Raw genomic sequence first — 26,131 nt, 5'->3', positions numbered from 1 at the left:
GGAGACGCCCCATTCTTTCAGAGGGTCCTGCACTGCTGTGAGCAGGCATGCTCCTGAACGTGCTCGGCAGCCTCTGCTGTTGCTGCCCCCTGCCTCCGGAGGCTGTGAAACGCCCAGAGCGCCGAGCCGGCCACTGGCCGAGCGGCTCAGCTGTGCAGAGGGGACACCCGCCCAGTGGGTTGTGACGTTTGCTCTCAGCTAAGCGAGGAGTCATTTCGGGGCCCTGGGCGGGGGTGCTCAATACAGGCTGACAGACACAGTTAGAGTTGTCATAGGATCTCGTCCCACCTGCCGACTGTGAGACGGGGGGGATGGGGAGGCCTGGGGCCCACCTGGGGTGGGAGCTGACCTGCTGAGCCCCTGTGTGTGTGCAGGTGGAGTGTCATGGCCTATGAGACGAAACTGCCCCGGCCGGTCTCCTCCACTGTCACCGAAGACCTGAGCGAGGGCTCCGAGGTATCGCCACGCACTCACCCTGGCTCCTCCCTGCTTTGCTTCCCCTGCCCCCTGGCCCCCGCCAGAAATGCCCTGCTCCAGGTTAGCCCCTTGCCAGCGCAGGACCCCCTGAGGTGGGGCCCGGGCCCATGGACGCCGCCCCGTAAGACTCGGGGTCATCTGGTTATTTCTGGGGTCTTCCCCAGGCTTTGGGGTCCTTGGTGATGCTGATGGTCTCCTAGAGCTTCCTGCCCTCCCATTTCAAGGCTGCTCCCTGCCGCCCGCACTCCGCCCACCCAGGCTTCTGCTCAGGCCCCTCTTCCACGTCCTGCGCTTGCAGTTGGTCTGTGCTAGTTCAGTGCTGAGCTTTGTAGTGGGTTTCGAGAGTTAGAGGTTCCTTCAGGGCCCAGACTCTGCCGAGACTGGGTAGTTTGGGTGCACAGCTGTGCTCAGGCCTCCAGGTGAGCCGCTGGTCAAGCAGGCAAAGGGGCTGTGCCAGGGGCCGTCTGTCCGCCTCGAGGATCAGGGACAGCAGCAGGCCAACTGTGGTCTCCCGGCCACACCTGCCTGGGCTGCCAGGATCTGTCCTGCGAGCAGAGAACGTACAGTTAAGAGCAGGCGCGTATGTGGGCAAAGCCTAAAGATTGACCCTCTGGCCAATAGTAAAGGGCTCGACACGCAGGGGGAGAGCCCCCGCTTCTGCAGGCAGGGGTGGGTGGTGAGGAGAGTGATCGACGTCAAGGGATGATGAGGACCTGGGCCATGGTCCCACCCAACAGAAATGTGGGGAGCCTTGGCCACAGGCCCATGTCACTTGGGAGGAGCCGGGGTGCAGGAGTGCGGCCCGGAGCAGTCTATTAGGATCCTTGGTCCACAGCTGGACGCAGCTGTGAGATCTGTCAGCTGTGTGTGAAGGGAGACGGGCTGGGCCACGGGCAGGGATGGCGCTCGTGGCCAGAGAGTGACGGCTGCCCGCCCGCCCCCGGGCTGACTGCAGGTGCAGCAGATCCTCTTCTATGAAGACTCGGTCGCGGCCCACCTCTCCAAGATCCTGACCTCTGACCAGCACTCCGTGGTGATCTCATCAGCCAAGTAAGTGCCTGGCGGCCTCGGGCTCCAGGGGTCCCAGTGGGACAGCCCCTCTGCAGCCTCCGTCTCCTCCCGCAGAGTGCTCTGCGAGACCGTGAAGGACTTCGTGGCGCGGGTAGGGAAGGCCTATGAGACCACCGAGAGCTCTACGGAGTCGGAGGCCATGGCCAAGAAGGTGGGTCCTGGGCCCCTGGCGGGGGCGTGGGTCAGGGCGGCGGGGGCGTGGGGCGGGCACGGGGCGAGGCAGGGCAGCACGCCGCCACTCCTGCCTCTGTTCCCCGTCCAGTGCTCCGTCCTCAAGGAGAAGCTGGACTCCCTGCTCAAGACCCTGGACGACGAGTCCCAGGCCTCATCCTCCCTGCCCATGCCACCCCCCACCATCGCCGAGGAGGCGGAGGACGGGGACGGGGCGGGCAGCGGCTGCGGCTCCACGGGGGCCCTCGCCCTGGGCTCGGCCTGCCCCACCCGGCCCCAGATATTCCGGCCTCGCGAGCAGCTCATGCTGAGGGCCAACAGCCTGAAGAAGGCCATCCGCCAGATCATAGAGCACACAGAGAGAGGTAGCTGGGCGTGGGCCATGGCGTGGGGGGTGGGGTGGGCACTCCTGGTGGGGGAATGGGGGGCCCCACCATGCAGGCCAGAGCCACTCTGGACTGCCTGACGCGGGCCAGCACCCCTTCCTTGGGGCCTGGGCCCGATGGAAAGACTGAGTGGACGCCAGCGCCTCGGGGGCACCCCTGGCTGGTGGAAGGTCCTCCACACTCCCTGGTGTCAGGGACTCCACTCCCTGGGAGGGCCTCGCCTGTGGTCGCTCTCCTGACCTCGGCCTTATCCAGTGAGGGGGGCTGCCCCCGGGACTGGGGGTCTGTGTCCAGGACGGAGGGGGGCTCAGGCCAGAGGTGGTGGATGAAGCTCTAGGATGGAAGGAGAGGCTGGGATGGGGTCAGAGACCGGGTGAGCTGGGGCAGTGGTCAGAAAGGCAGGGGCGTGCGAGTGTCGTGTCTGAGGCAGGTGTGGGTCTCAGGGGTGAGGACCCGGGGCCTGGACGGGTGGTTGGCCCTGGTGTCCAGGCTGTGCTGATGACTGCCCGCGACTGACTGGTGTGGGGAGAGACACACCTGCCCGGGATCAGAGGCTCACATGGCGCCTCGCTCCTTTTCTCTGACTGCGTTTGTTAAGCTTCAAAGAGAAAGCTGTAAAACCACCGTGACCTGGAAACCTCACTCCGACCCTGAGGTCCTTCCCAGCAAGTTTTCCCCCATCCTCCGTCCCTCTCTGCTCATCACCCTTGGAAACCAGCTTGTACCTTTTCCGCTCTAGTTAGACCTGTCTCACTGAGCGGATCAACCTGCTCCTTGCAGTGAGACTAGTGAGGTCATGGCCTCGCACCCTGCTCCGGTGTGGGCACAGCTCCCTCTTCCCAGCCCCTCCAGGCTACGCAGACCTTCACTTGTCACTCTCCCCTGCCCCCATCTCTTCCAGCCTTGGCCCGCCTCCCCAGCCTGTTGGCACGAATGCCCAGGTGCCCCCTTGTGCCATGGCCGGGGAGACAGAGGATCAGGTCGGAGCTTTGGGTCTGAGCCTTCGGCCGAGACGAGGGTGAGGGTGGTGAGGATGGTCCGTGTGCTGCCTGGCGGCGGCTGCGAACAAACCTCCACAAGCTCAGCTGCCACCACCTTGCCTTGCGCAGCTGTGGACGAGCAGAATGCCCAAACCCAGGAGCAGGAGGGTTTCATCCTCAGCCTCTCTGAGTCGGAGAAGAAGGACCTGAAGTCAGATGACAGAGCAGGCCACGGCACCTCCAAGGGCAGGAGCCTCCGCAGAGGTAGGGCCCTCTTGTTTTGGGATGCTCAGAAGCGTGAGGGGCTTTCTCGCAGTTGCTGTGGCCACGTGGAGGTGTACAGAGTCTTGAACTCGCCACCTGTTTGGCGAACCACCTGATGTGTGCAGTTTACCTGATGCAGGCCTGGCAGGGCCCTGGGCTGGGAGGGGCCTTCCCTCCGAGCCTCCAGGCCACATAGGCTGCCGCCTGGGGACCCTTAGCTGTTGTGGAACAGGCTCACCTTTGCAGCCCCCAGCACACAGCCTTACGAGCCGCCGGGAGAGCCTGCCCTGGCATTCCCCCACTGCCATTCCCGTGCAGAAGCACCCTCTGCCCAGGCACAGACCCCAGCCTTACCACGGTCAGGGGCCGGCCCCTCTGCCCTGCCTTGGGCCTTGTCAGTGCTGCCCCAGCCCTGCTGGGGGCCCGTATCTGGGGGGCGTCCGAGCCTCTGTCCTCCGCTGACCGCTGTGTATGGCCGCTGCTCACCTGCCTCGGCCCATCTGCAGTCCCCCTCCCTGATGAAGCCTGCTGGAAGCTTAGCGGCCTGTCTTCCGTCCTGTCTGACAGTGTCCAAGTCCCCCTGTGAGAAGCTGATAAGCAAAGGGAGCTTGTCGCCGGGCGGTTCTGCGTCTCTTCCTCCGCAGTCGGGAAGCCGGGATGGCCTGCCAGCACTGAACACGAAGATCTTGTTCCCGAGTGAGTGTCCCCCCGGGCCCTCACAGCGGCCCGCGTGTCTGGGGGAAGTGGCACACACCAGGCACTAACCTGCCACCAGCTGTCGCTCTGCCTGGCTTGGATCTGACGGCTTAGCAAGACCAGGTCCCTGCATTCCAGGAGTTCACAGGTCCATGGGAAGGACAGGCAGAGTTAAGGTTTCTGTCGCAGCTCTGTGAAAAGTGCCCTGGTGTGTTACACAGGGCAGACGGCTCCCAGGTCGCTGCTGGGATCCCAGGCCGAGGTCGCTGAGGAGGCGATGCTCGAGCTGGGTGCTGAGGGATAAATAGGAGCTGGGCTGAGTGAAAAGGGAGGGCCGGCAGTGGGTGGAGAACCAGTGGTCACCCCGTTGTCCCCAGCTTGACCCTCAGCTGGCTACTGGGAGGGTCGGGCTGCCGTTGCCTGCCCTGAGCCCAGAGTCGCATCGTCAAGGTGAGGCTGCCCCGCTGCTCCTCGGGGCGGGGGCGGGGGGACGCTGTGTGTCCTCGGGGGGGGTGACCACGGGGTTGAGAGCGACGAGGGGGCTCCCACAACGCACTCCTGGCAGCTTCCTGGGCCAGGCTGAGCACACGCTGCGCATATAAGTGGTTTGGCAGTTTTTAGGTGACTCTCAGCTGCATAGAAAGAGAATTCTAGAAGTTCTGGGGAGAAGAGGATGAGTCAGATTTGGTTGATAAGCAGCAAAAATGTTACTGGAAGGCGTGATCTAGCAGAATGTCCAAAAGCAGGGCTCTGTCTGAGCTTTATTGTTCATGATGTAAAGTAGAGAAGACTGGTGCAGACATCTGGGGGCTCTGGTCCCCTGGAGGGTTGCTTCATGTGTAACTTTTCCTCATGGACTTAGCCTTAACAGTTGAGGGACTGGCCCAACCCTAAGACTGGTTGTAGTGGAGGTCACTTTGGTGGAGTTTCTTGGCTTCAGTGACAGCTGTCCTTTTAAACTCTTTTTTGATGTGTCATAGGTTACCACCCAGTGTTTGCTTTTGTTTGCCAGTGTGGATTTAGGAGAGTGGCTTTTGACCTGAGACTTTTAACTGTCAAAGTTTGGACGTCTTTACATGGTGTTTTAGAAGCATCTCTTTATGATAATAGTCTCTGAAGAGCACGTGATCATCACCCTCTTGAATCAAGGGCCTCCAGCCAGTGCGGTCTCCTCCTGTTCTCTCCCCGACAGATGTTCGCGCCGGGATGTCTGGTACCCTTCCTGGAGGCTCAGTCATCAGTCGATTACTAATTAACGCTGATCCCTTTAACTCTGAACCAGAAAACCTGTGAGTATGGGGTAAACCAAGCAGGCATGTTGTTAGCTGAATGCTGGTGTGTAGAAGTCTAACTTGGAAATAACTTGAAAAATTCATGAGCAGTTGACCGGGTGATCCTTTTCCAGCTGCTGTCGGCCAGTAAGGAAAACCCAGAAAGGGAGAGACCGCAGGGGCAGAGGGTGGCTGGAACTTATGGGAAGGGAGGTGGCCGTGCTCACGCGTCTCTGGCAGGTTCAGAGACTCCGAGGTTCAGAGCCCAAGACTGGCTGTGCCGTGTACTTGCTTGTCCTCTCTGGGGTCCTGGCTGGCCCCACATGGGCACTGCCTCGTGAGCACGTCGCTTTCCTTGTGGGTCCGCCGCTCCCCCGTCAGCGCAGATCCCAGGCTGAACGGCCCTCCTCGTGGTCCCCAGGGGATGCTGTCCTGGGTTTGGACTCTGCCCACCGCGTGCTGTGTTCTCTGCCCAGCGTCTAAAGGCAGCACGGGCTTCCGTGCAGCTTGCCCTTATGTGTATAGAGGCCATTGTGGGACACGTGGCCTTTTGAAGGCCCTAGTTTCCCTTTCTGCCAGCTGATAGCAAGTTCTGGGCAGGCAGTGGCTGGTGGCAGGTGATGAAAAGGTGCCCACACGTGTGGTGTGGTGAGGAGAGTTAGTCAGAGAGTGGTGACTCCCCGCTGTCAGGAGAGTCAGGCGTGGCCTCCAAACCCAGAATTTCCACGTGGCCCAACGGGTCCCTTCCCGGGGTGACTTCCGGGAAAAACAGTATAGAAACATGGCCACACCGAAAGCACGGGTACAAGTGTCCACAAGTCAGGGCTCAAAAGGAAACAGCCCAAACGTCCGACAGCGGGGAGGATGGACGGATGGAGCGCGTTCCGTGGGGGCTCACTGTCGCTGCCTGGGGCACCAGCTCAACCGCACTGGACGAGCCCCAGGCGTTCGGGCACGCTCAGTGACGGGGACAGATGCAAAGGGCCGCACGCGCATCAGTCCGTTTCTGGGAGCCATCCAGAGCTGCAGCACCGCAGGGGCAGAAAGCCGTCGGTGCTTCCGGGGCCGATGGCTCACGGGTGCCGACTTTGTTTTGGGGGAGGAGCTGTTCTGATATTGGTTGTAGTGACTCTGTGAATACATGAAAGTCATTATTGGGTCGGGCCTTTTAAATGGGTAGATTTTATGGCGTGTGAATTACATGTTGGTTGCACTGTCCCCTACCCTCCGAAAGCTAAATTTTGTCCTCAGGAAGAAACATTCAGAGGCCAGTCCGCAGGGCTGTTCTAATCGGCCTGAACCCCCCCTTTGCAGAGAGTATTACACAGAGAAGTGTGTCATGAACAATTACTTTGGCATTGGCCTGGACGCGAAAATCTCCCTGGACTTCAACAACAAGCGTGACGAGCACCCGGAGAAGTGCAGGTGGGAGCTGGCCCCCACGCACACCTGTCCTGACGGGGGCTCTGGTTTCCCCCTCTGGCCATGGGGTTATTTCTGGAGCGTGGAGCACTTAGGCAGAGCCCAGGCCCAGAGCACCTCGCTGGAAGGCAGGCGCGTCCGTGTGTCATGGCCACAGCAGTGGGCAGCCATGGGGCGCCTGCAGGAGGGGTCAGGGCTCACCCCCATCTCGGGCTCTCGAGCAGGGGCAGCCCCGAGGGGTGCTCAGGCTCTCCACCTAAAGCACCATGTGCTTGCTCCCCTAGCCAAGGGAGGACAGTTGGTGTCTCCCTCCCCATGGCAGCCATCACCTGACGGGGCAGCATTAGAGGAGCTGGTGTGGAGTTTGGGGGAGAACAGCCATTGATGCAGAGGAAAGACAGAACCAGTCATGAGAACTCAAAACCCTGGGAGCCCTGGGGCTCAAGCGTCGGAAAAAGGCTCAGAGGTCCCCAGGGGCGTCCCCACCACCCAGTGTGTAACGGAGCCCCCATCACGTGAAAACACCCTCAATCCCGTGAAAAGGCCCTCGTCAGTCCAAACAACTGGAGAAGCGTTATTGGAGTTGTGTTGTTTAGCAGAACAAAGCAGGTGAAGGAGCAAGGCCTCGCGCAGCATGGTTTTTAGAAACTTGGAATCCTGACATAATCTTGCCTGAGTTTGCATCTTTGAGAAGACTTACTGAGAAGTTGCCGTTTCTGCAAATCTAGCTTGAAGTAGTAGGGGAACATCGGCAAAGGGGCATTTTACCAAGGGCCACAGCCAGGTTCGTTATAGAGCCTGGGAGTGTGGGCAGGAGGCGGCCCGTCAGAGGTGTTGACTCAGCGACTGCTGGTGGGAGGTGCCCCGATGTGGCCATTCACGCTCAGGACGCGGGTGGTGCCCTCCGTGTGGGGCAAAGTGTGGGTTTCCGCTGTTTGAGCTGTAAGTCAGGTTCCTGGAGAGGACTGAGAACACACCCTGGAGTGTTTCTCATCATGCTGACACGTGGGGATTACAAGTGCACCTCTGTGTTTTCTTGTACTTCCCAAGTTTGACTCATTGGGAAGGACCCTGATGCTAGGAAAGATTGAGAGCAGGAGGGGAAGGGGACGACAGAGGATGAGACGGTCTGATGGCATCACTGACTCAATGGACATGAGTGTGCAAACTCTGGGAGATGGTGAAGGACAGGGAAGCCTGGTGTGCTGCAGTCCCCAGGGTTGCAAAGAGACATGACTGAGTGGCTGAACAATGAGCATAACTTTATAGCTGGAAAAGGTTGTAATCTGCACGTCTTTTGTGAGGCTCTGTGATGTCTCACCTCTCAGGATAGGCTTACTTCTTGGGAGCGTAGAATTCCACGTCCGTGAACGTCTCTCTCACTTGTTCTCACATGGGCGTGTCACACCATCCCTCCTCGTCTCACGGTGTCGTCGCTGGGCACGCGTGCCCGGTGTGACCGGCTGCGAGGAAGTGACTGCCGGCCGGCCATGTGCTCTCCTCCCCAGGAGTCGAACCAAGAACATGATGTGGTACGGAGTCCTGGGCACCAGAGAGCTGCTGCACAGAACCTACAAGAACCTGGAGCAGAAGGTCCTACTGGAGGTGAGTGGGCGGCGCCCCCAGCCCCGCCCTGAGCAGCGGGGCCCCGCGGGCGCCGGGGAGGACACCCCGCCTGACACCGGCTCTCTCTCACCTCCTCTCCTCTCCCGCGTCCCCCACACTCAGTGCGATGGGCGCCCCATCCCCCTCCCCAGTCTCCAGGGAATCGCAGTCCTCAACATTCCCAGCTACGCCGGAGGGACCAACTTCTGGGGGGGCACCAAGGAGGACGACGTATGTAAGGGGGTTCCGGGCAGTGCGGGGCTGGGTGGGTGAGGACAGAGCGGCCAGAGAGGTGGCCCCTCGGGGGGCTGAGGCAGAGCCTCGCGCCCTGGGGGTGCTCTGTGGGCGGGCCGGGGGCTGGACAGGGCAGCGCCCTCTTGCTGGCCGCGGGGATGCAGTGGAGAGTAAGACAGCCCACCTCCACCCCCAGCAAGGCAAGTGTGGTCACAGGTTTGGCCTGGAGTCTGGGTCAGACCTGCCCTGGGGGTCATCTGGGAACGCGTCCAGGGGGAGGGGACATCTGCACAGAGGCCTGAGGGTGGCTTGAGGTAGGACAGGTCAGGTCAGTGTCTGGGAGGGAGCGCGCACCCTAGGCGGAGCGCAGAGAGGTCTGAGCCCCTGCGGAGCTGTGTAAGCCAGGGAGGAGTTTGGAATTTATGCTGAGGGGAACACCGCCCTTAGTACAGCTGATAGGACTGTTAATGTCGGCTGCCCTAGAGGCCGGTGCTGCTCCCTCTTGTCAGCATGGGCGAGTTCACAGCCCTCCTGAGACCCTGGAGGAATGTACCCGTGTCAGCCCCGTTTCACAGAAGCAGGAACCCAGGAAGAGAGGCAGTCACGTGCCTGAGACCCTGCGTGTGAAGGGGCAGGCAGCATCCACGCAATTATGGATGCTGCCTTCCGGGTCTGGAGTGGAGGCCCCTCCTCAGCGTCCCCCCAGTGGCTTCCTGTCATGGGCCCATCTGGCTTTTAGTGCAGCAGTCCCCAGAGAGAGGCAGCTGTGTATGTGTGTGTGGGGGGTGTGTTCAGGCCAGGAGCAGAGGTCAGCTCTGACGCCGGCCCTTTCAGACCTTCGCAGCCCCATCGTTTGACGACAAGATCTTGGAGGTGGTCGCGGTGTTTGGCAGCATGCAAATGGCCGTCTCCCGGGTCATAAAGCTGCAGCATCACCGGATCGCCCAGGTACTGGCTGCAGTCCTGGAGGCAGGAGATGCCTGGGTGCTGGGGGGAGAGGCAGGCCTGGCCCAGACCCACGCTCCCGAGACAGGTGGGCATCTGGGTGCAGAGCCCCCAGAACCCGTTCTTGCCTGCCGTGTTTGACCTCTGAAAAATGCTTTCCAAACCGGGGCTGGCTTGCTCCCTGGAACGCCTCCCTGGCCCTCTGGGGGGGCTCCTCCTGCTGTGCTGGGGTGAACTGAGGTGGGCCTGGCTGCCAACGGCCCGGCCCTGCAGCACTCAGGAGCCTCAGCCTGAGTCCAGGAGCGAGGCCGAGCGTGTGTCCTCACCTGGCCACTCTGAGGCCCGGCTCGGGGGAGACAGGGCGGGTACCCCTTGGCAGGTTCTGATGCCGGGCTGGGAAGGGTCTGTCTGGGGGGTGGGGCGGGCCATGTCCTCACGCGCAGAGATGGGCGCTCGCGCTGCCCTGAGCCCGTCTTTTCTGTCCCCACCGTGGGCTGCGTGGATGTCTCGGTTTTAATCTTTTGGCAGCACTTTCTGTTGGAAAGAGGAGCCCTTGGTGGGTGTTGGCCCGTCCTGGGCGGGTCCCCATGTGCCCAGGGACCCAGCAGCTCTGGGTGACTGCATGTCCCTGCCTGAGGCCCGGTGCTGGCATCTGAGCACCGAGTTCCACACAGGGTGGCGGTCACGGATGTGGGGTGCCCCAGGTGCGGGGTGGTGTCGGCCCGGGGCTCCAGCAGCTGGGCTCCAAGCGGGGATGCCCTGAGCCTGGAAGCCCTGGAGGTCAGCTGGCCGGCGTGGGGTGGGCGGTGGGGCAGGGCGCCCCGACATCCCCACGTGGCTCCTGGTCGGCTCAGCGCTCGAGTGGGCGGTGGTGTTCGCAGTGTCGCACGGTGAAGATCTCCATCCTGGGCGACGAGGGCGTGCCTGTGCAGGTGGACGGGGAGGCCTGGGTCCAGCCCCCGGGGTACATCCGCATCGTCCACAAGAACCGCGCGCAGACCCTCACCAGGGACCGGGTAAGACGGCCGCCCGTAGCGGGGGACCTGGCGCCTGAGTGACTGGTTCCAGGAATTGACGTATTTCTCCCCCAGATTAAGTGAGCGGGACTGGAGTTCCTAGGATCGTGCCCTCTTCCCCTAGAGTAAACAGGCATCTGCAGCCCTGTCTGGGGTTGTTCCTTGAATGTCCAGCAGTGTTGGCTGTTGGGCGTGCACTCGCGGCAGCCTGTGTAACCCTGGCCATGTGTCCTAGGCCTTCGAGAACACCCTCAAGTCCTGGGAGGATAAGCAGAAGTGTGAGCTGCCCCGGGCCCCGTCTTTCTCCCTGCACCCGGAGATCCTGTCTGAGGAGGAGGCCACCCAGATGGACCAGTTTGGGCAGACAGCGGGCGCCCTCATCCACAGGTGGGCGCCCCCTCCTTCCACGGTCCGCTCCCCCAGCGAAGCCCCAGGTCTGCGCGGGGCTGCGGGCATTGAGACACTCCTCCTGCATATTCCGTGCCGTCTCCTCTGTCATGGGGCCCGGCCAGCCAGGTTCTGCTCGGTCGTCACTGCACTTTGCGGTTGTCACTGATGCTCTTATAGATGTTACTTGGGACTTAAGGACATGGAAGCCTCAAACCCACAGGCGTTTTCAGGGCCAGCTACCTGGACTGTAAAGCCGTCCTGGATTCCCAGGACTGTCCACTTACTGCTTCCTTCACTTCACGCCGAAGAGCAGGTGTGCAGTTAGGAAGCAAACCTTGTAAATATTGAAAAAAAAAAAAAAAAGATAGCAGCCAAAGGTGCTTCCTTCTCCTCTCAGCCCCCAGAGCCACCGTGGACCTTCCTGCACGGTGGTCACTGCTCTGCCTGCTGCCCAGCTCCCGCTGTGTCCAACCCCCTCGCTCGGGCATGGTCACAGCAGCCTGGTGGCCTGTGTCCGCAGCTGCCACATCCCCTGAGCCCGTCGGCCACCTCGGCTCTGTCTTTGGACCCTGTTCCCCTCCTCACCCCACTCCCTCCCGGGGCTGTGTGCCAGGCCTGGTGGTCCACCTGGGCCTCTCTGGTCCCTTCCTGGGTTTCTCCTCCTCTGCTTCCTACTCTCAGAGAAGGCAATGGCACCCCACTCCAGTACTCTTGCCTAGAAAATCCCATGGATGGAGGAGCCTGGTAGGCTGCAGTCTGTGGGATCACTAAGGGTCGGACACGACTGAGCGACTTCACTTTCACTTTTTACTTTCACACATTGGAGAAGGAAATGGCAACCCACTCCAGTGTTCTTGCCTGGAGAATCCCAGGGACGGGGGAGCCTGGTGGGCTTCCGTCTAAGGGGTCACACAGAGTCGGATACGACTGAAGTGACTCAGCAGCAGCAGCAGCTTCCTACTCTGGAGGTTTCACAAGGCCTCCATCCCCTTTTGGGGCACTCACTACCTTGGGTGAGTCTCCAGAAAAGCTCGGGAGTTTGTTGTCAGATCTCCTGGTTAAGGCCTACCCTGCCATTGGTCAGGAGGTGACGGGCCTGCTGCCGTGTCTGTCTCTCCAGCATCCGGGAGCTAGCGCAGTCCCACCGGGATGTGGAGCAGGAGCTCGCCCACGCCGTCAACGCCAGCTCCAAGTCCATGGACCAAGTGTACGGCAAGCCCAGAGCCGCAGAGGTGCCTGCGCCCTCCCGCCCCTGCCCCCGCCCCTTGCGCCCACCAGCCCTCGGGCCATCTCCATGGTTCTGTTTTGGTTCCTCTCAGGGGCTGAGCTGCAGCCTCGTCCTGGAGATGGTGAATAATGTCCGAGCCCTGCGCAGCGAGACGGAGCTGCTGCTCGCGGGCAGGCTGGCCCTGGTAAGCTGGGGACCGGCCTGCAGTGCGCACACAGGGCAGCGTGGCTCCAGGCGGGGCTCCCAACCATGGGGGTTCCTCAGAGGGCCCTGCCCTGACCCTGCGGTGATGCTCAGACCCTCTGGCTCGTCTCACCACGTCCCCTCCAGAGTGTCAGGGCCCTGCTGTGTCGTGCACATCACTCTGTCCTCAGGCCCCACGGGTGTGCTGCCGCCTCTGGCCTTGTCCCCAGCATGCAGACCCGGCCACCCGTCCTCACTCAGCCCCGGGAAGGCACCCAGCTGGACTTCTGTTGAATCGCAGAAGCCAGAACAGGGCAGACAGCAGAGTGCCCGGCCAGCCTTCTTGTAAGAAATGAAGGTGTGGAAGGTCAGGGAGGTGAAGTCACTGCAGGATCGCCCCAGGAGTCCAGTCCATACTCTACTCTCATTCCAAGCTTCCATGCTGTCCTGACATTCCCGCGGCCGCCTCTGCACCCCACGCGCTTTCTGTGCTCCGGTGTAGGTGGGCTGGTCCCCCCTTCAGAGAGAGGGTCCTGAGGAAGCTTAGGCAGGTGACCTGTGAGCCCTGCTGACGTGATTTTCAGGGGAGCTTCGTTTGCCCCATTGCTTATGAGAGGAGGGTTTAATTCTCTCGCTTGGCACTGCTTACAAGCGGAGGTTCAGACTTTGGTCCTTGAGGGGTGCTCTGTGACTCTGTTTCCTGGCAAGCTTTTAGAAGTGTTCTCTGAGAGCGGCCCGGCTCTGGGGGCTCCCTGTCTGCGTGGGCCCCGCAGCCCTGCCCTGCTGGTAACCGCTGTGTCTCCTCCTTCCATCCTCTGTCCCTGGAGCAGCAGTTGGATCCCCCTCAGAAGGAGCGGCTCACGGCTGCCCTCGCCGAGATGGACCAACAGCTCAGGAAGCTGGCGGACACACCCTGGCTGTGCCAGCCCATGGAGCCTAGTGACGAAGAGGTATGTGGGTCTCAGGCTTCAGCACGGCGTCCCTGGACACAGGGCAGTCCCTTCTGCGCCCGAGTCCCTGTGAGGCTTCGGGGTGAAGATGGTGCTGGTCCTGCAGCCCCTCATCTGGCCCCTGGTAAATACGCGTCTCTGTTAAAATGCCTTCAGGGCACGGAGACCCACTTTGGCAGGTAGGAAGGAGCTGGGGATTGCTGTCGAGATTGACCCTCGACGACTGGGGCACTGTTGCCCTTGGAAACAACTGTGGGACGGCCAGGAGGCAGGTAGAGAGAAGGCGAGCCCGGCCCCGCTGTGCGCCCCCAGCGTGGAGGCCCGCTGCCAGGCTCAGTTGCAGCTTGCTAGGCGTCTGTCGGCAGGGTTGGGGCACTGTGTTCCACTCACAATCACACTTGTCTGTTACATGTGTTTAGGGAGCCCAGCTTGCACGGGCCTTACAGCTGGGACATCAGGGACCCTGGGCACTGAACGTCGGACCGCCCTGTAGTTGGCTTCGCTTGTTAGAACCGTGGGCCAGGGGACGGGCCAGCAGTGCAGAGCTCCTCACACACAGGCGGGCGTTCGTTGACAAGTGCAGACCCCGTGTGGAAAACTGACTGAGGCCTCTCAGTTGAGAAACACAACTCAGCAGCTTAAGGATGACGACTCTGTGGTTGAGAAGGCCCAGCCAGCCTCATCAAAATTTGTTAAATAGTTAGCTATAAATATGATAAAAGTTCCAAAGAAAATTACTTAAAAAAATATATAAAAATTTTTAACAAATGCAGCCGCAGCCTAGCCTGTGATTCGTGCAGTGTGGGCAGTGGCGGGGGAAGCAGGAAAGGAGGGCTTGGACAGAGGCACGAGAGCACGTTAAACGCCTTCTTCTATGGTGGGAGGAGGTGAAAGACGCTCTTGACGCTAATAATTAGAGGAAGGTAATCAGTTATGTTTTGAAAACTTAAAAATGTTTGTAAAGGTGTGTGTTTGTATGTTAGTCACTCAGTCGTATTTGACTGTTTACGACCCCATGGACTGCAGCCCGCCAGGGTCCTCTGTCCATGGTATTCTCCAGGCAAGAACACTGGATTGGGTAGCCATTCTCTTTAAGTTTTAAAGGTAGTTTCTAGTAAAATTGAAAAGGTTTATATCTTTCTGAATCACTACAAAAGACAAAAACAATATATCATCTGTATCAAAAGAAAATAAAGGAACTAGTAAAGATGGGGCTAACAGCATAAAAATTAGAAAATAATGTATCTTCTTTTAAATACAAATTATTCATTAGGTTGTGGTAAAAAAAAAAAAAATCTGACCAAATACTGATCACAGGAGCCCAGTTTTCTCTTCTGTACACTCAATGGAAAATTGTGATGCAGAAAGAGTAAAAATAAAGCAGTTTCAAGAAAACGATAAAAAATGCAAAGTAACAATATAAAAGTAGAATTGCATACCTAAGGCAAAAAGTGATAGAGGATCACTTTATTTTGGTAAAAACTAATAATCATATTGTTATATACCATATACTTCTGAAATAAACTATGATTAAAGTAATAATAAAATCGTATGCTAATATAGCATTTACATGAGTTAAAGTATGTTGTTTATTTGCCAGTTGATGAAATATTTTTCCTAATTTTTTTTTGTTTTTGTAACTTAATTTCACTGTTCAAAGGCAGTTGTTTGTATATAACCAGTCCTTTGAAATTTATTGACATTAACTTTGTGGCCCAATAGATGGTCAGTTTTTACAAATGTTCCTTGTATGCAGCTGTATTTTTTACATCAGTAAGTCCTCACTGAGGTATTTTTATTTGTTTTTTTCTTTATCGGTTCTGGTTTTGTGTCTTCTCGATCTGTCAGTTACTGTTGAACACTCTGACCATGAATGTAGACGCCTTGTGTTTTGTGTGCGGTTTTGTGTATTTTTGCCTTATGCACTTTGAGGCTATGTTATTGGGTGCATTTAGGGTTTTATCATTATAGCAGGACATTTACTAATTCTTTTTATTTTCAAGCCTACTTGTTTGACATAATCTTTTTCATACTTTACTTTCAAGCTTCATTTGGAGTGTCTTTCTTATAGGCAGCATTGCTAAGTTTGGGTTTTTATTCAGTGTTGTACTGTTTTAATACGAGAGTTCAGTTTACATTTACTGTGATTATCATATTGAGACCCATTTTTCTGTTTGTCTCACTTTTTGTTTCCTTTGTCCTTTTTGATTGATGAGTCTCTCCTTCCCACAGTTCTGTTTATCCCCTCTACTAGTTTGGAAGTGCGTGCTCTTCTGCATGTTCTTTTAGTGATTACCCCCAAAATTTTAATTTTAATTGATGTACATAAAATGTGTCAAGCTAAAACTTCTTGGAATAATAGGAAATGTCAGAACCCAATTTGGTAGTGTGAGTTCTCACTATCAGTCCATGATTGATCATGGTGAAAGTAACCACCACAACATCGGAACAAAGAAAGTTGACACAATATGTGTATGTAGAATTTATATACAAATATGTGTTGTGCTTCTCTATAGAGAGGATTTTATGCTCTGTAAAGGGGGACTCTGCTTTCTTTCCTGTTGTCCATAGGACATTTTAAAAATCTGTTTGTATTCCAGACTGGCTCGACCCACCCACCCAAGGGGCAAAGAGGTGAAGTATGAAGGGCAAAGGGAGCTGTGAATGGGGAGCTGCCACAATTCTACTGATAAAGATAGGAAAATCATTTCTCTGAGATGGAGAAACAGTGGTAGATCTTTGAGTTGGTTCTTTGAAACGAAAGCAAAATAAACTACCCTCTGGCACATGTGATCTGGGGGGAAAGGAACAAAGTACAGCGTTAAGGGATCTGGGAGCTGCAGATAGGAAAGTCAGTCAAGTTCCAGCATCCATGAAGGAATGCCAGTGAGTCTCAGCATCTCAATAAGCCTTTTGATTTTTCAGAAAAAAATTTATACAAATTTAAATCTCAAGATATTTTAGAAAGAATAGCCAGAGAACAACTTGAAAAAGTAAGTTTTACTTCCAGAGGAAAAATTTGTCAAGGAATATGTAATTTCCATATATAAGAAAGTGTCAAAGCTAGAGAAAGATGGACGTTATCTCAGTTCATTTTTTTTTTTTAAACTGTGGTAAAAGACACACACGCAACTTACATTCTTATCATTTTTAGTGTACAATTCAAGTAGTGTTGAGTATATTCACGTTAGGAAACAGATCTCCAGAACTTTCAAACATTTTCCTCTTTTAAAAACCAGCACATTGGATTCCAAAATTAAATATTATCAGTAGATCCATAAAAGTTCTTTCTTAAAATTGCCGATGAAAGAAATTCTCTACAAAAGAATCCTAGCTGGAACGTGTAGGGTTAAAGGGCCGGTTTGCGTCGGGAGGCGGCCAGGGAGACATCCTGTCCTCCATGCAGACGCATGGTCTCTGCAGGCGAAGGGACAGGAGACACGGAGCCCAGGAGCTGGGTGTCCCCTGTGCACCCTGCTAGGGCCCCGATTCAGACAGACCCGCCATGCAGATGCACTTTCGGAACAGTTGGGAGATGTGGTATAAATGAATTCATTAGAGGCAAGTGAATGGTGTCAGGTGTGATAATGGTGCCATGATTATGTTTTAAAAAGAGTAGCGTCGTCTTTTAGAGTTCTGTACTGAAGTATTTATGAGTGGAATAATTTGATGTCTGAAATTTGCTTTTCAAAAGCAAAAAAAGGTGGAGATTAAATAACAGGTGGGTAATCAGCCTCATTCTACTAGTCTCCTTGTCTTACCAATGGAAGAAAATACTCATATTTTTAAAGGTTGGAAGTAAATTTAATAAAACCCATGTTTGCCTTAAGAACAGTAAATTACAGAGTCAGGAATAGGATTTTGTTTGGATTGTAGAGAATAGCTGCCTCCCACCCGTCCTGCAGGAAGCCGCTGAGGGGACGCTTATCTTGGGACAGGAAAGCCCGTGGCCGTGGCGGTCCCCTGGTGGCTAGAGGTCTTCCGTGGGGCAGCCATGTTAGAATGGATACGTGGTCATTTTGCCAAGTGTAAGAAATGTGTAGAGATAAGTTTCTTGAATAGGTCACAATCGTTGACTAGAAAATGTCATTGTAAGAGGTCTTTTTCCTAGTAGAAACCTTATAAAATAGAAAGTTTGTGTGAAATAAAGAACATGAGATGCCTTTGGTAAGAAGCCCATAAAGATGACCACGCAGGGGTGTGGAGAAGCTGCAGGGTCGTGGCAGACCAGGTGTGAAGGTGCTTGTGTCCAGCTCTAGCCAGCGTGGGTGCGATTCCAGGGAAAAGCCCAGTGGGGATTTTTCAGTGTGACCAAATGTCCCCGTCAGATCTGTAGGTGCGTCCTAGAATTGCAGTCTGACCACGCAGGCACTGCAGGGACGCAGGCAGACACCGGGGGCACAGGCAGACAGGACCCTGAGGCAGAATCCAGGCTGGTAGGGCCAGGGAGAAATTGGTACACCTGAAAAATAAGGAAATTTCTTTTGTGACTACGTCTATACAAATGACCGACATGGGTACATGTCTGTGAGCGCACAGGAGTTTTTACCACGGAGACCCAGGCTGCAGCTTCTGTGAGAACCAACAGAGGCGGTCCACAGACCCGGGGGGAAGGGGCTGCGATGGCTCCACCATGCCCTGGACCACGCTGTGGGGAGGCGGCCACCAAGCTGGCACCCTGTCCCTCTGACTCCCCTCCCTCCTTGATTCTGCCTCGGGGAGTGGGTGGCGAGGAAAGAGTGCAGCAAAAGCTTCGTTTAGGATGCTCCTGACCCTGACAGACTAGCCTGCTGGAACAGCGCTGCGAGGTCAGCCGATAACTTACTAGTCTTTATGTAATAGTCTTGATATTTAAGTGATATATACAAAGCTGTTCAGTCACATGATGAATAAACATTGTAAAATGAAAAAAAAACCCAGAATATGAAAATGGATGCTTATCTCTGCAAAAGCGCTTTTAAAACGCATTAGAAATGAGCGATCAGTCCAAGACCGAAACTCAAGGAAAAGGACGAGGACAGGCCTTTTTGTGGCCCCGCACCCGTCTGCAGCGGGGGGCGAGGCCTGGGTAAACGGGAGTCTTGACACGCTCCGTTTCCCCCCTCCCACGCAGAATGTGATGCTGGATCTTTCCAAGCGCAGCCGCAGCGGTAAATTCCGCCTGGTGAACAAGTTCAAGAAGGAGAAGAACAGCAAGAACAGAGACACGCGCTGCAGCCTGGGCGCCCCGGGTACCTGCCCCCTGCCCTTCCCTCTGGTCACCTGGGGCCCTGGCGCACACTGCCGCATCCCGGCTCTCCTGCCGCATGTGGCGGAGTGACCTGTGTCACTCCCTGCCCTGAGCCTGCTCCTGCGGATTCTGGGGGACAGGCCCCAAGCCGCCTGCCTGTGCTCGATGGGGGTGTGAGGTGGGGAGGAGACAGCAGAGGTGACAAGACACTCAGAGACACGCTGGACCCTGTGCCTGCTTCCTTGAGGGGCTGCCTGGCCCCTGTTAATCAGTCCATTGATCACAGCCCTTGCCCCGGGAGCCTGGGCCCTCACGGTCACGGGCTAGGAAATCAATAGAAAATGATCCTAAACGATGTTTCTCCTTGGGTCACTGAATCGGGGCTTAGAATCTCCATGCAAAGTGTCGGCCCCGAGCACAGCCCAGGCTCCCAGGTGCTTGGCAGCCCCAAGCCCTGATTCGAGGTGGGGGCATTTGCTGCAGTAAGGTTAGCACCCTTTGATTTTTCTTCTTTGCGTGTTGGTCCAGAAATTGGGTTCTTTGAATCATGGTGGCTCTGATTCCATGTAATCTCTGCGAGTCTCCCTTCTTGCTGTGGGCCGGAAGCGCACAGACCCCTCTCGAAGGGAGAGGGGATCTGGCCTCAGCTGCGGGCAGGCCCACCCATCCCTCCTGGGGCGAGGCTGCTGGCCCCCGGCAGGAACAGACACCAGCTGGCCTCGCTCACACCCCTCCAAGGGCGGCGGCCCATCTCCTTTCTGTACGGGCCTGGGATGGCGCCTGGGGCTGGGTGGTGGGTGCCTGCTGCTTGGGCTACTTGGGGTGCTTGTGGCTGGGGAATGTTGGGGTGCCTGCTGCTGGGGGTGTCTGGGGTGCTTGAGGCCGGGGAATATTGGGGTCCCTGCTGCTGGGGTGCTTGTGGCCGGGGTATGTTGGGGTGCCTGCTGCTGGGGCTGCTGGGGGTGCTTGTGGCCCGCGAATGTTGGGGTGCTGGCCACTGCCTGCTGGCGCTGGGCTGCGGGCACTCAACTGCGCCCGTGCTTTTCCGTCTCTGACAGCGCACCTCTGGGGCACAGAGGAGGTGGCTGCCTGGCTGGAGCGCCTCAGTCTCTGTGAGTATAAGGACCTCTTCACGCGGCACGACATCCGCGGCTCCGAGCTCCTGCACCTGGAGCGGAGGGACCTCAAGGTACTTCCACGCGCCTCCTGGGCAGGCGCACCTGTGCTCCCCGTGGCCTTGGCGTCCCCCCATAACCTGGCCGCGCCCCAGCGCCAGCAGCCTCACCGTTGTTCTCAGGCCGCAGGGCAACGGCTGGGCGGTGACAGGTGGCGGCCCCCGGGCCTTGGTGTCTCAGTCAGAGCAGCCAGAGCCAGGGCAGACATTGCGGGGAGCTGCGCTTTCAGCCTCGCTGCTCGTTGAACCACGTTAACCCCTTGAGGGGACCGTGAACCCTTTGGGGGTGCAGCGTGCTGCTCGTCCAGCTCGACTTACCTAACGACAGCCATCGGGGTGAAGAGGGACCTGATGTTCAGGGTTCCCTCCCAGCTGCCGGCTGGCCAGCGTGGAGCGCCTGGCCCCGGCTTGGGGAGGGCAGCTGCGGGCCCCCAGGCTAGCTCATCTTGCAGGCCCCTCCAGGCCTCAGGAGGCTGCGAGGCCGCCGAGGGCACCTGGACGGGGCGCGCGGCTGGCCTACCTCCAGGCACTGTGAGGATGCCCAGCACTCGCTCGAGGTGCCCTGGGCTCAGTTCAGGGACCCCGGCGAGGCGCGCCCCCGCGGGTGCTGGTTTGGTGGCACCAGTCATCACAGCCTCATCCCGCCGCGGTCCCGCACCGCCTCCCTCGGTGGGGCCGCAGGGCGCCCGGGCCTGAGCGCCGCCCTCTCCCCGCAGGATCTCGGCGTGACCAAGGTGGGCCACATGAAGCGGATCCTGTGCGGCATCAAGGAGCTGAGTCGCGGCGTCCCTGCCGCCGAGGCCTAGCCTCCGCCTTCTCGGCCTGCGTCCCCCGCGCCCCCCGCGACTGAGCCGGCTCGGCGGCCCCTCATGGTGCTACTCCCGCCGCTCGGCCCGGCCCGGCGCCCCGGGGCCGGGCCCACAACACAGCTACCTGCCGCCCGCGCCGGCCCTACCGGGCCTGCTCCCCGGCCCCGCCGGGCGCCCCGCGTCTCCGAGCCTCCGGCCTTCCCGCCCGGGCGGTCACCACCTGGAGCTGAGGAGCCCCGGGTCCAGGGCCGCGGGGTCCCCGCCGTCCCCAGGACGCCTGGCCTGTCGTCCCCCCCCCCCCCGACCCCGGGCCGTGTTTCTGTGTGGAGGGGGCTTCCTGGGCTTAGGGGGACGGGGGGCTGCCCTGAGTGACCCGGGGTGGCGGGGCTGCCGAGCTGGGAGCGCTTCCCGGGCGGCTCACCGCCTTGGCCACTTTCTTGCTTTGCCCGCCCGCGGGGCGCCGTCTCCGGCCCGGCCCGCCTAGCGCGCGCCCTGCTGGCGGCTCCTCCGCGCGGGCTCCCCATGCCGGCGGCCCTCGGAGGTGAGCCCGGGCGGCGCTGCTGTCTCCTTCACGCCCTAGGGGTCCCGCACCTCGGAACCGCTGTGCTGGGAGGGGAGAGGCGGCGAAACCCGGGCGCCAGAAGGCACTGGTTTCCGAGGAGGACCCTGGGGTGGGCGCCTGGGGGTCTGAGGTTCTCAGGACTCAACCGCACGGGGGTGGTGACCCACCCCAGCCCTCCGCGCCCTCTCGTGGGAAAGCCATCAGTTTAGGTGAAGCGTGGTGTTTAAAAGTAATGTCCGTGATTAGCGCAACACTGTTTACCTAAAACCGTTTTCTGAGTGTAGTGAGTTAGCGTGAGCGGGGTAAACATGAGCGTTGCATGAAGCCTGTCTGCGGGCAGCGTCCCTGCCGCCCCGCCTCGTGTCTCTTTCGCTGAACGTGGGGCTGGCTGGCCTTCTCTCCCTGTCCCCACCCGTGCTGTGCAGCTGTCCCTGGGGTCTCCTGGTCCTGTCAGTGTAGAGGGAGGTAAGAAGGATCCCTGGCGAATTGGAGAAGAGCTTTTGTGCCCTCCGGTGGGGCTTCCCCTCCTATTTATGATCCTAATTTATACAGTGCCCACCGTGGAAGCAAATGCCTCCTGTATTGCTATGTACATATCCACATCTGGGGTTGTAAATACAGTTGTTCTGTGTATAAATAAAACAAGCCTGTTTTTGATCTTCCATCGTCAGATTTCTAGTCATTCTTTTGTGCCTTGATGTAAAAGATCAGCTGCCAAAAAATCTTTCCAAACTGGATTCAGAATTACATTTTCAGCCACTGTAAACAGAGTCCCTTGGACTGCAAGGAGATCCAACCAGTCCATTCTAAAGGAGATCAATCCTGGGTGTTCATTGGAAGGACTGATGCTAAAGCTGAAACTCCAATACTTTGGCCACCTCATGTGACGAGTTGACTCACTGGAAAAGACTCTGATGCTGGGAAGGATTGGGGGTGGGAGGAGACGGGGACGACGGAGAATGAGATGGCTGGATGGCATCACCGACTCGATGGACATGAGTTTGAGTGAGCTCTGGGAGTTGGTGATGGACAGGGAGGCCTGGCGTGCTGTGATTCATGGGGTCGCAAAGAGTCGGACACGACTGAGCGACTGAGCTGAACTGAACTGAAACATAGGTCGAATTGGTGGTGGCTGAAAAGCAAAGTGGAATGAATGCCATTGTATTATTCAGGACGTGGGTTCTAGGATCTGTTGAGTTAATTTAGCAAGGTGAGGGGACTGGGAAGCATTGAGGTTCTCAGGCTTAATCACATGCAGCTTCAGCCCAGCTTCCTGAGGTCGTCTGTCCTCCTGAGTCTTTCATATAAATCTGCAGACTGGAGCTCTCTCACTCGCCTCTCTCTAGTCCAAGGACCTTTATTACAAGGGAGCTGCCTCCTCAAGCTCAAGGTCACTTTGTCATCCTGTTTCCTGGGTGAGGGATGGGGGCTGGCCTCGTGGAGCTGAAACCTGGGCTGGCAGGGTGCCATAGGGCTGTGTGGGCTCTGAATGTGTAGTTGCCTCCCCAGCAGCTTTCTTCTCTCTCGTTTTATGCTTAATAGAACTCGTTTTGTCCTGCACGCTCCTCCCACATGGCCAGCGCCGGATCAGGCCTCATGGTAACAAAACAGCTGCCACTATCCCAGGTATCACATCCAAACATGACTGTGTCCAGGCTAAAGTATGGGTGAACAGGTGGGTTGGCTCTTGCCTCTTTTTAAAAGGAAACTTTTTGGAAATTCTGGCATCCACTGACCTCCCCTGAGGTCTCATTGTCTAGAATTGGACCACACACTCATGACTAGAGCAGTGGGTGCAAAAGGAACGGAGCCATGCCAGTGGTGGCCGATCACGATGCTGCTGGCTGACACATTTGTTCTTTTATGCCGGGTGCTGGCATGTACATTATACATATTAACTCACCTATTCCTCTTCTCAGTCCTACCAAGTGGCTATCCACATTTTACATATTAGGACCCAGGATCAGAGGTCACAGCTTGTCCCAGCAGCGCATGGCCGGGACAGGAGCGCACACCTCGCGGGCTGTGCTTGCGTCCCCAGCCTGACCCCAAGCCCAGCCCACACGACAGATGAGGAAACAGGGCCTAAGTCACACGCAGGCGTCTGGGCCCAGGAGCCTGTGGTCCTTCTTGCACGAATGTCAGGAGCCAGGCCTTTGTGGGGTTTTGAGGGAGATTTTTTGGCCGCGTGGCATGTGGGATCTTAGTTCCCTGACCAGGGACTGAACTCATGCCAAGCGGCCCCAGTGCCAGCACTGTGGGGCCCACCACCGGGGCTGTTTGGGCCTCTGAGAGCGGCACGGGGTGGTTGTGGGGGCCTGTCACTGTGGGGGCTGTGAGTGCTCAGGGTGGCCTGGTTTTCAGGAAGCGCCGCTGGACCGTGGTGCCCGCCCCCTTGGCACACTTGCTCTGGGCCAGGTTATTCATCACCTGGCCGCTGGCCGCAGAACAGCGAGGTGCCCCTGGCACTGGGCCCGCCCCAGCCCGAGGCTGCTGCTGAGGGTGGGGGGCCCCTCAGAGCCCCCACGTGGGACTGGAGCTAGTGGCAGGGCGGGCGGGTACCCACTTTGAGACTGGGCGTCAGGCCAAGGCACCTGGAAGGCGGCCTTGGGCCAACGGTGTAGCTCGGCGGCTGCTGGCGGCATCGCACCCCCGGGGGCATGCTGCGGGCCCTCAGGTCCGCGCAAAGCAGCCAGAGCTGGGCTGGACGCGTCCCTGGGTGTTGCCGTCACACCCCCCTCCTCTGCAGACAGCACCCCCCACGGGGACCTGTCGTGTCTTGTTACCGACAGGGCAGGACCAACGGGCACGGCGGCCGTGTCTCCAGCCAGCCAGGCTGCAGGGCCTCGGCCGTCGTCCTTCAGGGCCGTCTGTCCCGGGGGAGCCGACCTCTCTTAAGCCGTGATTCCGGATTATTCAGGACTTCCGGTGCCCCATCCCTCCTCCTGCCAGGAGAGTGACACAGCTGCATAAATGTGTTTTCTCTAACACAACCACCGTGGGCAGCTGCATTTCTCTGGAAGGAAAAAGAACCAGACCACTTCCGGTTTCTTCAAATACAATTATTCCCATGAGTCTGAGTTTATTTAAAACCAAAACACAGTTCTGTTCTTTTCTGTTATTTCTACAGTACTGAAACTGGTCTTTTTTAATAGAAACCCCAGCGGTGACCTTAGCATCCGAAGTTCACTTGGGAAGAAGGCCAGAACATGAAGCAGTCAGCACAGAGACAGGAGGTTACAAATCCAACAGTTTATTTTTTCTTTAACAAAATCTTAGCGCTTTCTCCCTGTAGCCCCGCTCCATGCCCGAACTGCAAGGGCGGAAGGAGGGGAGCAGAGACCAGGCCTTTCACCTGGACACCTGAGGCACCCCGACCTTTTCTTGTGGTGAGTGACCGCCCTCGAGGCCTCTGGCTTCCCGGCTGTTATGTTACTGTCGGGTTTCGGTGGAATGAAGGGACACGGAGCCCTGGACGGGGCACTGGGCCAGCCTCGCTCAGCTCCACGCCAACAATGTGCCGGCATCCCCGCCCACTGGGTACCCTGGAGAGTCGCCTGGGTCTCCTGAGACGGAGTTGGTGCTGGAGAGCTGGAAGCACTCACCAGTCCAACTTCTTAAAACACAGCTGCTTCCATACCAACGCGCACACGAACGAGAGGAGGGTTTCTGACGGCAGTGCTGATGCCATCTGGAGGGAGGGCAGAGGAAGGAAAGGAGGGCCGTTCGCTCCTCTGTCCCGTCAGCGTCTGGAAGAGCAGCTGGGGTGCAGCGACGGCCCCTCAATTCCTCAGGCCAGGGGCGCAGGCGGAGACCCCAGTCCATGCGTGTCATTTTCCTAACAGTTCAGAGCTATTTTAGTATCAGTGATAAAAAGGCTGATGTGTGTGTGTTAGTCGTTCAGTTGTGTCCACTCTTTGCAACCCCATGGACTGTAGCCCACCAGGCTCCTTTGTCCGTGTGATTCTCCAAGCAAGACTACTGGAGTGGGTTGCCATTTCCTTCTCCAAAAAGGCTGATCAAAGTGTGTAAAATCAAGATGATAACTACTTAGCAGCATAGTCGCAATAAAGCATCACTGAGATGTGAGGAAGTTCCTGCTTTGGACTGAGTTAGCTTGAGACAGTGAATCACCCCAGTGTCCTAAATCCATCAGCAGGAACACAGATGCTCTATTTGTCATAAATATCTATTAAACCTTTTAAACTGACAGCTAAGCCATGCCGAATTAAGAAGAATCTGGGCCCACATTTTCCTTCTCTCCTGTTATAATCACGGCTGCTCAGGGCTGGCCCCCAGCCCCGCCAGGCCTGTCTGCTGTGACCCTGCCTCCTGGTCGGGCTCCTGGATGGGGAGACAGGCAGCCCCCGCAGCAGGTACCTAACTCAGAGGGTGCCCACCGGGCTGCTCGGCCGGGAAAGAGAAGGAACGCTTTAGAATCACAGACCTAGCTCAGCCCCAAGGGGAAGGGTGCCATCTGGGAGCCAGTTTCTGTGACGTGAGCCGTCAGAACCCGGGGGACGGTACAAAGCGTCACCTCAACAGCGGGAGGAGAGTGGGGCGAGCGAGCGTGAACGGGCGGCCTGGCGGAGATTAGCAACGTGCGGCTGCATCCTCACCTGCAGTTGGTGTGGAACGAGCCGCCTTTCATGTAAAGACGTGCAGGGCATCAAGTGCAGGGGGAGGGGGCTGGCCAGTCTGTGCTGGCCCCCGGGGGACGCCCCACAGAGCTGGGAGAAGCACGGTCACCTGGCCTGAGACGAAAGCCCCCTCTGCTGGTGACAAAGCAGGGGTCTGGAGTCCGTGTCCGCACAGGACAGAGGGAAGCAGGCCTGCTCCCAGGGACCTGGAGTGGGAGCGCTGAAGTCCCATGCTGTCCGGCCCCGCCAGCGGTGCTATCTGAAGCTCCCGACGTGGATGGAGAGAGAAGCTTCTGGTCCACGGGCCCGGGCGGGCGTCTCTGCACCAAAGACGTCGCTGCTCTGTGAACGGAGAGCCTCCCGGCTGCGGGGGTAAGAGAGGCCATCAGGGGTTCACATCCCAGACTCCGGGGCCCCAGCAGGTCGA

The 26,131-nt window shown here is 57.7% G+C and overlaps 2 protein-coding genes across 10 annotated transcripts in view; one reads left to right on the top strand and one right to left on the bottom strand.

Moving 5' to 3' along the window:
• Window positions 1-21,726, top strand: part of DGKD (diacylglycerol kinase delta) — a 105,378-nt gene extending 83,652 nt beyond the window's left edge. For both annotated transcript variants that reach the window (XM_055401905.2, XM_055401904.2), the window contains exons 12-30: window positions 375-456; window positions 1,433-1,527; window positions 1,603-1,699; window positions 1,811-2,084; window positions 3,215-3,349; window positions 3,917-4,045; window positions 5,238-5,334; window positions 6,631-6,741; window positions 8,247-8,343; window positions 8,467-8,574; window positions 9,412-9,525; window positions 10,404-10,538; window positions 10,774-10,925; window positions 12,049-12,160; window positions 12,248-12,340; window positions 13,170-13,289; window positions 18,403-18,520; window positions 19,578-19,708; window positions 20,410-21,726. In XM_055401905.2, coding sequence (XP_055257880.1) covers window positions 375-456; window positions 1,433-1,527; window positions 1,603-1,699; window positions 1,811-2,084; window positions 3,215-3,349; window positions 3,917-4,045; window positions 5,238-5,334; window positions 6,631-6,741; window positions 8,247-8,343; window positions 8,467-8,574; window positions 9,412-9,525; window positions 10,404-10,538; window positions 10,774-10,925; window positions 12,049-12,160; window positions 12,248-12,340; window positions 13,170-13,289; window positions 18,403-18,520; window positions 19,578-19,708; window positions 20,410-20,499 — 2,290 coding nt within the window. In that variant the 3' untranslated portion in view covers window positions 20,500-21,726. The remainder of the gene's footprint in view (window positions 1-374; window positions 457-1,432; window positions 1,528-1,602; window positions 1,700-1,810; window positions 2,085-3,214; window positions 3,350-3,916; window positions 4,046-5,237; window positions 5,335-6,630; window positions 6,742-8,246; window positions 8,344-8,466; window positions 8,575-9,411; window positions 9,526-10,403; window positions 10,539-10,773; window positions 10,926-12,048; window positions 12,161-12,247; window positions 12,341-13,169; window positions 13,290-18,402; window positions 18,521-19,577; window positions 19,709-20,409) is intronic.
• Window positions 21,727-24,296: 2,570 nt separating this feature from the next.
• Window positions 24,297-26,131, bottom strand: part of USP40 (ubiquitin specific peptidase 40) — an 81,118-nt gene continuing 79,283 nt past the window's right edge. For 7 of the 8 annotated variants that reach the window (XM_055401713.2, XM_055401717.2, XM_055401716.2 and 4 more), the window contains one exon: window positions 24,297-26,068. In XM_055401713.2, coding sequence (XP_055257688.2) covers window positions 25,960-26,068 — 109 coding nt within the window. In that variant the 3' untranslated portion in view covers window positions 24,297-25,959. The remainder of the gene's footprint in view (window positions 26,069-26,131) is intronic. The other variant, XR_008682686.2, reaches the window with a different exon arrangement.

Source organism: Moschus berezovskii, chromosome 4 (assembly GCF_049115385.1).
Source record: "Moschus berezovskii isolate FMDL1 chromosome 4, NW_MosBer_1.0, whole genome shotgun sequence".
NCBI classification, from domain to species: Eukaryota; Metazoa; Chordata; class Mammalia; order Artiodactyla; family Moschidae; genus Moschus; species Moschus berezovskii.
This window is presented reverse-complemented; position numbering and strand designations above follow the sequence as displayed.